Source organism: Macrobrachium nipponense, chromosome 38 (genome assembly GCF_015104395.2).
Source record: "Macrobrachium nipponense isolate FS-2020 chromosome 38, ASM1510439v2, whole genome shotgun sequence".
Lineage (NCBI taxonomy): Eukaryota > Metazoa > Arthropoda > Malacostraca > Decapoda > Palaemonidae > Macrobrachium > Macrobrachium nipponense.
In genome coordinates, this window is record NC_061098.1 from 23,482,934 (window position 1) to 23,495,791 (window position 12,858).

The 12,858-nt window shown below is 33.3% G+C and overlaps 1 protein-coding gene across 1 annotated transcript in view; it reads right to left on the bottom strand.

Moving 5' to 3' along the window:
- Positions 1–5,226, bottom strand: part of LOC135209705 (uncharacterized) — a 122,919-nt gene extending 117,693 nt beyond the window's left edge. Inside the window, exons 1-2 of the mRNA XM_064242468.1 lie at positions 5,047–5,226; positions 3,284–3,843 (exon numbers count right to left, since the gene is read on the bottom strand). Of these exons, the coding sequence (XP_064098538.1) occupies positions 3,284–3,377 (94 nt within the window). The 5' untranslated portion in view covers positions 3,378–3,843; positions 5,047–5,226. The remainder of the gene's footprint in view (positions 1–3,283; positions 3,844–5,046) is intronic.
- Between the last annotated feature and the right edge of the window lie 7,632 nt (positions 5,227–12,858).

Sequence of the window (12,858 nt, forward strand, 5' to 3'; positions counted from 1 at the left end):
GGTTTTCAGCAAAGTCTTGGGTCAACAGAGGCAAAATGGATTTTTAAGGTAGCTGGTATAATCCCATCCAACCCCATCCCCCCCTCCACCCCCCCCCCCACCCCCACCCCACCCCCTACCTACCCCGACCTGACTCCCGCCAATCCCAGACTCACCAACAGAGATTCATTTTAGAAAGGAGGGTGAAATGTTTAGGGGCTTGCATTGCATAGTGGGCCTTTTAGCATTGCACTGTGAGGTGGAGTTGTGATATTGCATTGGTATTCTCTAGGAAAAAGAGAATGGTGTCACTTTTTCTCTCTCTCTTCGCTCTCTCTCTCTCTCTCTCTCTCCCTCTCTCTCTCTCTCTCTCTCGTGTTGGAAGGATATTATAATTTAATTTTCTTTCCCCGAATAATATATATAATTATATATACACAATATATCATCCTTTCAGGTCTGTTTTTATATAAACAGAATATCATGATTTTCTTTCTTCAATATATATATATATATATATATATATATATATATATATATATATGTATATATATATGCATATATATAATATGCACATTAATATATTATATATATATATAATAACTATATATATATATATATATATATATATATATATATCATCCATCAGCTCTGTTTTTATATAAACAGAATATCACAAAATGAAGATGCAAATCATAAGCAGAAAATGCCTTAGAATTTCACGGGAGGATGAGTCACCCTATTCTTTATAAAAAAAAATAAAAAAAATATATATATAAAATAAAATAAATAAATAAAAATGAAACAAAATAAAAAATTTTTGATTTTTATTTCACACCAACATAACAGTTCTTATCATAGCGCTAGAAAACGACGGTACGAAATATCTCTCATTTTTAAATTGACCGAAGCCGAAGCCGAAGTAGCGCGACATTTTCGTTTAATTTCGGCGCTGGAATCGTAAAATAAAAGATAAAAAACGCGCAGAAAGGAAAAGGTAAAAATAGACAAAAACAAAAGGTCATGAAATATCAGTTAAAAAAAAAAAAAAAACTTTCAGTCTGTATAGAGCGAAACCGTCAGAATCTTTTCTGATATAAATTGACTCGCATGAAGCGAAGAGTGGGGGAAATGGAGAGAGCCTTACATTTCAGTATTTGTGTACGTAAGTGCGTATAGACATATACAAGTATACGCACAAACACATGTGTGTGGTATATGTATATATATATATATATATATATATATATAGATATATATATATATATATATATATATATATACTATCTACATATATGATATATATATATATATATATAGTATATATATATATATATATATATAAATATGTATATATATAAGTATATAAATATATATATATATATAATATATATATATATATATAGTATATATATATATATATGTGTGTGTGTGTGTGTGTGTGTGTGCATGTGTGTGTAAATAAATTCATCTGTTAAAACAGGATTCGTCTTAAGCATGAAAGGACCATTAAAATACTCTGGGCAAAGGATCTTAGCATTAAACCAGTGTCTAATAGGCTTTTATATATATATATATATATATATATTATATAAATAATATATATATATATAATATATATATACATATATGCATTTAGACTTCTGGGGATATTAACTTGGATGCCTGGGTAGGCTGTTGTCGCTAAGATTCTTTGGGCAGTATAGCATCCATAAATATTATAGTATAATATATATATATATTATATATATATATTATTATATATGTATAATATATATATATATATATATATATATATATATAATATATATACATATATATATATATATTATATATAATATATATATATATATATATATATACATATATATATATATATATATATATATATATTATATATATATAATATATATACTATATAATATATATATATATATATTTAATGGATGCTATACTGCAAAGAATCTAGCGACAACAGCCTTACCCAGCATCCAAGTAATATCCCCAGAAGTCCTTTAAATGCAAAAGAAATCAGAAAGTATAATTCAGCATTTATGTTTTCGATAACACCAGCAATCTAGGAACCCGTTGATAACAACCTGTTTTTTTTTTTTTTTTTTTTTTTTGGAAAACGATTCATTCTCTCCAAACAAAAAATATTTTAATTGCAGATATGAACTAGGAAAAATAGAAATATTCCAATGAATTTATTTCTATGTAAATCTAACGCCATATGTTCAGGTAACTCATGCAGTTGTTCAAGCGTTGATTGCAGAACTGTCGAGTATGAACATATGAACAAATTCTCGTGCTATGAACAAATTCACGCTTTTGTCGGAGATTTGTATGTTGTTATTAAAAGTGTACAGGTGACGGCTCACGGTACTTTGCCAGGTTTTATGACAAATATAACAAGAGAGAGAGAGAGAGAGAGAGAGAGAGAGAGAGAGAGAGAGAGAGAGAGAGAGAGAGAGAGAAGATAATGTCAAATAATAACTGTGCGGTAAAATAAAAAAGCTTTACTAAAATTATCTGTTAAAAGGTTTTCCGGAACAATGACAATAGTTGGAGATAGTTTTCTGATATAAAAAAAAAAAAAATATAAAAGAAAATATATAGTACATATATAGATATATATATATATGATATATATATATATTATATATAATTATATATATATATATAGATATATATATACAGGGTGGGGTGGGTACAAGTGGTGTGCATCGATGTAGAATCTGTGCGTACACAGTTGAAGCACATTACAACTATATAAAGCAGAAAAAGCTTATATATATATATATATATATATATATATATATATATATATATATATATATATATATATATATATATATATAATACGATAATAATGATTTTCCTTTAAGAATGGTTAAATATAGTACGTTTAGTGCCAAATTCTTAAAAACCATTATTTAAATCGAGCATTAGAATTAGGGATTGTCAGGCAGTGATTTAAATATGGTGTCACTGAAGTCTTTTAAAGAAACCACTATTTAATGCAGCGTTAGAAAACACGAATAAAAAAAACTACATTCATTTTCAACCTCTACGATCTGCCTAGAAGTATACAACGCAATTAGTTAGATAGGGAGGTGCTTTTTTTTTTTTTTTTTTCAAAGTTACAGTACATAACAAAAAAAAGATAGGAGTTTCTACGAGGTACGTCTTTACTTGAAAGGGGGGATTTTTATGGTCGAAGTTAGCTATCGTTGAACGTGAATATTTATGAACAGGGAACAAAGAGAAGAGATTCGTTATATAAAAAGTGCCGGATACTCACCTCCGTTTGCCATGAGATCCGTGCCCAGTGCCAGTGCCACAGCGCATGCCCAGAGTACGTTCATATTTCTTCCGCTTCCTTGGCAAGGGGACATTTTTGGGGGGCGCAATGCTTCTTATGCTCTTATCTCCGTCTGGCGTTGTTATTTTTTTTTATATTATTATTTTGGTTTTGGCTTCCACTATCAGAATGAGTGGGAGGAGAACTCTTCTTCTTCTTCCGAGATATCCGGGAATTTACGGCTGCCTACGCATTTCGTTCTTATCATGTTTTTTTTCTCTCTCTCTCTCTCCCGGATGGCCACCAAATCACTCAACAACGTAGGGTCATTCCGTTCCAAAATGCGGCCGCCACTGGGGATGTTTATCTCTCGTTTCCTCAACTGCCAACTTCCTCGTATCTCCTCCACTGGTCACTTCTTATAAGCCATAGCACCGTGAGTCGTTCATTTTGATTCGCGGGTCAATTCGTCCGAAGGGTGAAGAACCTTTTGGTCAGGCATTACATGCTGTCTTCATGCATAGTTGCACGCAGATCAGGAATCGACTCTAATGCGCTTTCTGAAATGGTCAACGCCACTTTTGTAACCATTGATTTCATGAGGTATATCTGGATGTATTTTAAGTTTGTATGTATGTATGTATGTATGTATGTATGTATGTATGTATGTATGTATGTAAACGTACACACACACACACATATATATATGTGTGTGTGTATGTGTATTTATTTATTTAGTTATATATTTACTTGGGTGCATGTTGTATAACATGTTGTATAATGAATGGAAAGACATATGAATTATTATTCAACATGTTACGTATGTATACTTTAGGCAGCATCCAAGTTTCCCTTCACAGGAAAAAAAAAAAGGTAAGCCTTGTTGAAGCTGACATTTCTCAGTTTTCACTTATTTCCGTTACCTATCGTATTGACACTTAAGACGGCAGATGATATCTTATGCATTGCCCTGCATAACATCCAGTTACCTTGCAAAAATTGTGGAATCTTTTTCTTCTCGGAATTCTTATGATATTGGTTTTTCTATTCAACTGAGCTTTTACAAGATTGGAGTTCTAATCAATATCTAATTGCCATAAGTCATTATTTCTTATAATTTCATACTTCACCACAAATACAATTATGAATTATTATACATACTATACCCCTATATATATATATATATATATATATATATATAAATGTATAACAAAATGAGACTTTAATTTTTTAAATTGAACCTATTGGGGCAATCATCAATCAATGCCATATTGTAACACCTCGGGAATCATTGAATAAATCTGTAATTTTTGTAGCTTAACATTTAATTCAACAACTAAAAGTTTTAAAGTCTTATTTTTTTATTTTCTCATTTTTCCCTTTTATTCACTGTTATTAATTCGATACATTTTCATTCCCTTACACGTTTTCATGGCCCCATAATTTCCTGTGTGACTGGATCTCATATTACAAAAATCTCACTGTTTAATGATATCCTCAAATAATTTCCTTCCCCAACGTCATTTACAGGAATAACAACTTCACGTACGATTGGAATAATACTAGAGAATCATTTCCAAACACGGGGCCTCTGTAGATCGTCATTTAATCACATCTCAGGCGATATGATTCAAACGTAAACACAAACTCGAGCGAACACTCAATATTTTCATCTCACATCTTCCAGCGACTCGAAATTTTGAAACAGCCAATTTGGAGGGTTTACAGGGCCGAAATTGGTCAAAGTGGGTAGGGAGCCTTACGTGGGAACACGAGGGGAAAGGGCTGGGCCACGACACAAGGTAGATGGGGGTCTGAGGGGCTGAGAAATGAATGCTTTTGGGGGAGGAAATCTCAAGGAAGGGAACGTCAGTCAGCCGCCTTCCACGGAGAGAGCTGGCTGGAACGACCAAACGGGACCACTACCACTACAAGCCTCGCGGGTGACTGACTGAAAGAGGTGGCTATCACCTCTCCTCCTTCTCTCTCTCTCTCTCTCTCTCTCTCTTTACCTCTCTCTCCTGCAACCCATCTTCCTTTGCTCTCTTTTCCCCTTCTTTCTCTCTCTCTCTCTCTCTCTCTCTCTCTCTCTCTCTCTCTCTCTCTTTCTATGCTTTGCTGGCCATATTATTCCTCTTCTCTCTTCGTTTCTTGATCTTCACTTCTCTTCTCTCTCTCTCTCTCTCTCTCTCTCTCTCGCCGCCTACTTTAGCCGGTCTCTTGGCTTACCTGCAGATCTCTCTCTCTCTCTCTCTCTCTCTCTCTCTCTCTCATCAGACACAGCGAATGGCTCAGTATCAGCAGAATCTCTCTCTCTCTCTCTCTCTCTCTCTCTCTCTTCCTCCTCTCTCTTCTCTGGTAGACAAACCTATTTTCGCCCTGTTCGCTCACCTTAGAGCCTGAGTTAACACCCCCCCGCCCCCCAACACCCTGCACCGCCCCATTCCGGGGCATAGGTATCTACTTCCCCACAACTCCACCCCGAACTCCGTAGCACGTTATGAATGATCAAATTATCAAATAAGCGACCCCAATTATTGTAGGAGAGAGAGAGAGAGAGAGAGAGAGAGAGAGAGAGAGAGAGATACAAAATAAGTGATTTATTCACGCTCAGGAATTCTATTTGCAATGTGATCTACTTTTCTTTATATTAATATTAATTGCTGCAATGATTTGTGCACCTAGTTGCTAATAGACTGCTGTGGATCGTAGCTCAGGTATGTAGAAAGAGAGAGAGAGAGAGAGAGAGAGAGAGAGAGAGAGAGAGTTATTCCTATTTATCACTGCCAAAATGTATGCTACACAGCTGACAGGGGTAATCCACTCTCCTGTAGGGTAAAACCATATTATCTCTCTGTCTCTCTGTCTCTCTTCCGTCTACTGCTCAAATTCTGAATTCATACATCTGTTATAAGAAGATGATTCAAGGTAACATTTCAAGCAAATCCACTTAATAATATGACCCCTGAGACGAGAGAGAGAGAGAGAGAGAGAGAGAGAGAGAGAGAGAGAGAGAGAGAGAGAGAGAGAGAGAGAGAAAAGCTCCTATGTTTTAGGTGGCAGGAGAACGGTGGCTTCAGCCACAAAAGGAAAAATCGATGAGAGAGAGAGAGAGAGAGAGAGAGAGAGAGAGAGAGAGCTGTAGAATTCGCCACAACGGTGCAAACTCGTCCTCCATGCATTCCGGTTCATAATCAAACCAAAGAAGAAGATAGTAAATAAACCGACGTAACTTTCGGTCACCCTTACTTGATGCTCATGTAAAGTCTTGGGTCATCTCGCGTCGTCGAATTGGATCAATAGGTCGAGCGTAAAGATGCTACATCTTCTGCTGAGCCATTATCCTCAATAACGATAGGTCAGGTTAAAGATAGGTCAGGTTAAAGATAGTTCAGGTTAAAGATAAGTCAGGTTAACGATAGGTGAGTTTAAAGATATGTCAGGTTAAAGATAGGTCAGGATAACAATAGGTAAGTTTAAAGATAGGTCAGGATAACGATAGGTAAGTTTAAAGATATGTCAGGTTAACGATACGAAAGTCTAAAGATAGGTCAGGGTAACGATAGGTAAGTTTAAAGATAGGTCAGGATAACGTTAGGTAAGTTTAAAGATAGGTCAGGATAACGATAGGTCAGGATAATGATAGGTAAGTTTAAAGATAGGTCAGGATAACGATAGGTCAGGATAATGATAGGTAAGTTTAAAGATAGGTCAGGATAAAGATAAGTTGGGTTAAAGATAGGTCAGGTTAAATGATAGAAAAGTTTAAAGATAGGTCAGGTTAAAGATAATTCAGGGTAAAGATGGATTAGGTTAACGATAATTCAGGTTAAAGATAGGTCAGGTTAAAGATGGATCAAATTAACTATAAGTCATGTTAAAAATAAGTCAGTTTAGATATAGATCAGGTTAAAGATAAGTCAGATTAAGGATAAGTCAGGTTAAAGAAGGTTAGGTTAAAGACAAGTCAGGTTATAGATAGGTCAGGTTAAAGATAGATCAGGTTAACGATAGGTAAAGTTAAAGATAAGTTAGGTTAATGATAAGTCAGGTAAAAGATTAGTCAGGTTAAAGATAGGTCAGGTTAATGATAGGCCAGGTTAAAGATAGGTCAGGTTAAAGATAAATTAAGTTATGATAAGTCAGTCTGAAAATAAGTCAGGTTAAAGATAAGTCAGGTTAAAGATAGGTCAGGTTAAAGATAAGTCAGGTTAAAATTATGTCAGGTTAAAGATGGGTCAGGTTAGCGATAGATCAATTTAAATTAGGTTAGGTTAAAGATAAGTCAGGTTACCGATAGGTCAGGTTAAAGATGAGTGAGGTCATTGTATATTTTTGGATTTAGTGTTTTTGTATAGATAAATTTGTATTTGGATAGATAACATTGTGTGATCAAGAGAAAAGTACGCGAACGTAGAGATGTGAAGTAGTTTCCTTACAACTCTCTCTCTCTCTCTCTCTCTCTCTCTATTTATTTGTATAATTCCTGACTTTCCAGTGTTGGTAAAATATCACAACAAAATCTATAGAAAAAAATATCGAATTTAACGAAGGATCTGAAGCCTTTTTTACTCTCTCTCTCTCCCTCTCTCTCTCTCTCTCTCTCTCTCTCTCTCTCTCTCTCTCTAAACGTTTTATTCTCCGACTCTTTCATTCAGCACTCATTCCACATCTCTCTCTCTCTCTCTCTCTCTCTCTCTCTCTCTCTCTCTCTCTCTACAAAGAGACCTTAACAAAGTATATGATTGGGCAGAGGTAAATAGGATGGTATTTAACTCTAATAAATTTGAATCAATAAATTATGGAGACAGAAGGAAAGCTATATGCATATAGGGGACCTAATAATGAGACAATCACAAATAAGGAAGCAGTTAAAGACCTTGGTGTGATGATGAATAGGAACATGTTACGCAATGATTAATTAGCAATTCTACCGGCAAAATGTAAAGCAAAAATGGGAATGTTGTTACGGCACTTCAAAACAAGAAAAGCTGAACACATGATTATGCTTTATAAAACATATGTTCGTAGTCCCCTTGAATATTGCAATATGATATGGTACCCACACTATCAAAAGGATATTGCACAAATAGAGAGTGTACAAAGGTCCTTTACAGCTAGAATAGAAGAAGTTAAGGATCTTGACTACTGGGAAAGACTACAAACCTTAAAATTATATAGTCTAGAAAGGAGAAGAGAATGCTACATGATAATTCAGGCATGGAAACAGATAGAAGGAATAGCCGAAAACATCATGGAGCTAAAAATATCAGAAAGAGCAAGCAAAGGTAGATTAATAGTGCCCAAAACTATACCACGAAAAATAAGGAAAGCACACAGGACATTAATCCACTACGCACCAGCATCGATAATGCAGCGTCTATTCAATGCGTTGCCAGCTCATCTGAGGAATATATCAGGAGTGAGCGTAGATGTGTTTAAGAATAAGCTCGACAAATATCTCAGCTGCATCCCAGACCATCCAAGATTGGAAGATGCAAAATATATCGGAAGATGTACTAGCAACTCTCTGGTAGACATTAGAGGTGCCTCACACTGAGGGACCTGGGGCAACCCGAACAAGATGTAAGGTCTGTAAGGTCTGTAAGGTCTCTCTCTTTCTTTATTTGTATTATTCCTGACTTTCCAGTGTTGGTAAAATATCACAACATAAAACCTATAAAAAGATATCGATTGTAACGAAGGATTTGAGGCCTTTTTTACTCTCTCTCTCTCTCTCTCTCTCTCTCTCTCTCTTTAAACCTATTTTGCTTCCACTCTTTCATTCACCACTCATTCCACAAAAACTCTCTCTCTCTCTCTCCTCTCTCTCTCTCTCTCTCTCTCTCTCTCTCTCTCTCTCTCTCTCTAAACTGTATCAGTCATTTCCTCGAGGAAATACGAAAACTGCCAGAAGGCAAAAATGTCTTGAAAAGACGCGAAGAATACCCATTTCCTTCAACATCGACTGCCTTCAAATACAGCTCTCTCCTAAGGCCTTGATTCTGTCAGGATCTCCTTAAGTCACTGACAATGTTTCCTTTTAATAAATGTTACGCAAAGTGTTCAACTTTACAAATAAAAGTGAATTGGAGAATTTATCCTTCAGGGTTACAATTGTATGGAAATTTTGAAAAAAATACTGTACTATGATAAGGTACACACACACACACACACACACCTACTAGTTGTTGACTAGTGGCTGCAAACCAGTATTTTGGGATGCTGTTGCTGGTTTCGTGGCCGCCTCCAGCCTGCTTTTGACCCCACCATAGTATCTTAACTACCATTGTATCCTAAATGTGACATTATACCAAATGATGCAAGAAAATATGTTTACGAACATTTGCCATGTCAAGACCTGTTCATATATCAGAAGATTTTTTTTTTCATTTTGGCACTCAAAAGAACCACCTTGGTCAGAAGCATGAAGGAGAATATGGTTCATTCTTACCACCCCATTTGATACCTAAAGCCTTATTATTTACGCTGGATATGTGCAATGATAATATATCATTCGGATCTTTCACCAATTTTTCTTGAAAAAATATTTCCAGTTCATTATTAATAATAATGCCTAAGAATTCTTTATTGATATCACTAACTGGAAATTAATTTAAATACCGAATGATTTTTTTAATTGTTGTGCTAACGACATCTCTTGGCGACTTTGGAAATCTTAGCCTGTGTGTCAGATGTTAACCCCAATGTTACTTTGTCTTTATCGAGGCTACAAGTAATTTCTCATTAATTATATGTTAAATGTAATAAAAGAGATCTTTTGAATTGTATAAAATTGATCTCATCGAGGAAGGAATTCGAACAAAATCTAAAGTTTTCAAACAAATTTCCTATCGGCGTTCTGGTAACACTGGATCACCCTTCTTTTTAGTATTTTGACTAAAGAAAATACAGACTTACTAACATGAAAAGGAAATTATATAAAGCTTATATATGTCTTTTCGGTTTTCAAGCAGTAACAAATCATACTAAATACTGACTGGCATTCATTTAATTTACAATTGTGTTCAAGTTGGCATTACTGAAAATTCAGTGACCATCGAGTTGTAAGCCTTGGTAATCCTTGAAGTTTTATTCTAATGAAATTTGTCAGTCCTAGAGATATTTCTAAGAATAAACATATCCTTAAATGATAATACATTTCTTCTGATAATCGTATTTCTCAGATTCGCTAAAAAACCCAAAGAATTCTTAAATTAGTTTGCGTGTCATTTTTTACATGGGTATTTGTTAAACAGAGTAGCCAACCTTGAAATGTCTAAGATAATACTGAAATGCCGTGAAACAGAACTACAGATATTCAACATCAAAATAAATATGACAGCTGTAAATTAAAATAATGCCTCAAAGTTCTTATGAAACTAATGTCCCATTTTTTCTGCACAAGAGAAAGGATTTTTATACAATGACCGTTGATAATTCTAGTTCCACGTCGGAGACGTGCTCAATCGGTGGCCACTCCTACTAGGAATACAAACCTTAAATTTTGTAACTGGGGAAACTGAGTAATTAGTGTATCCTACGTCGCTTTCATTAAGATTAAAAGTAAGCATTTATATAACAGTTTTCTCCTTATTACATGTTACCTCGAAACAGACGGATATTTGTCTTCAATGAATTATGAAACGTGACAATTTTGTTGGTAATCCTGGACCTTTCCCCACCTACCCTCAGGTGACTTTACGTAATACCAGCACTTAGTCGGGAATATCCTTATGAACGTTTTCATTTTGTTTCGAATACGTCTTAAATAACCTAAATAACCAAGATTTAAGCAACTTGCATAGCTTTCAATGACAGCAATTCTGTTATGTATTTGGAATTTCTATCCTGTGCTGCTACCGAATAAACACAATAGGTTTCCATTTTAAAGAGCCCATTCGGTAAGCTTTGCTTCGGGGTACCAATAGATGGCGTTAGTAGTCGCCTTTTCTGATAAAATATTTGGATTGGACAAGATTGGAGCAACGAATCCAGGTATCACGTAGTTCGCCGGCGGCAATTGGGAGATGATGGTACCATTGTTCACATCGAGAACTACTCCTTAACAGCGGTTACTAAACTAGCTGTTGACGTATTATCAACCAAACATTTTTCCCAGTTTACAGGAATAATTATGACTTAATCTCTATGAAATATACATGCGTAATGCTACCAATATGAATCATTTAAAGCTTATCGTTTTAATAATCTAGATGATGAAGGTTACATAAACTTATCTAGTTTAATGATTTATGTAGCTATGTTGCAGTGCTTCCACGTACTAAGATAATAATAATAATAATAATAATAATAATAATAATAATAATAATAATAATAATAATAATAATAATAATAATGGAGCATGAAAACTTTCAATAGAATTATGCTTATTGTTTGTGTTTGTATATATCAAAAATTATTTTAGAAGTATCAAATCGAAATAGATAAATAAATAAATAAAATAATACATAAATAAATAAATAAATAAATAAGTAAATAAAGCTTTTTACAATTTAAATTTTCATAATCGTTTAGTTCAATAAAGGTCTTACTCCGGTCAATCTTATATTTGAAAAAATATTAATCCATTATAGAGGGTAAACATACTTATAAAAATCACAGTATTATAAGGTTGGACAACGATAAATTATAGCCCTTGGCTATAAGGTAATAGGTGTATGTATGTATGTATGTATATATATATATATATATTATATATATATATATATATATATGAATAATTATCACATCACCGTGATTCATATAAATCATTCGAGCAACAAATGTCCTTTAATATCTATTTTCGCTCTACCTCACTTGTTAGCCGAATCGATAACGTCAACGTAAAAAATTCCCCTTCGGTTTACATATATGAAAATATATAATTCCGAGGTAGAGCGAATTAGATATGAAAGGACATTTGTAGCTCGAATATATATATATATATATATATATATATATATATATATATATATATATATATACATAGACATATATATATATAAATTTTATATATATATAAACACACACACACACACACACATATATATATATATATATATATATATATATATATATATATCTATATATATATATATAGTATATATATATATATATATATATATATAATATATATATATATATATATATATATATATGTATATATATACATATATGTATATATATATATAGTATATATACATATATATATATATATATATATATATATATACTATACATATATATATATATATACATATATATATATATATATATATATATATATATATATATATATATATATATATATGTATATATATATATATCTATATATATATATATATATATATTATACATATATATATATATATATATATATGCATAATTATCACATCGAACCGTGATCCATTTATATATCAATCAAGCTACAAATGTCCTTTATATCTAAATTCACTTTACCTCCCAAATGATATCTTTTTCATATATGTACCGAAGGGAATTTTTAAGTTGATAACAATTTCGTCCCCCATGGGATCGAACCACCGTCCAGGTGGACGGGGACGAAATCAGGA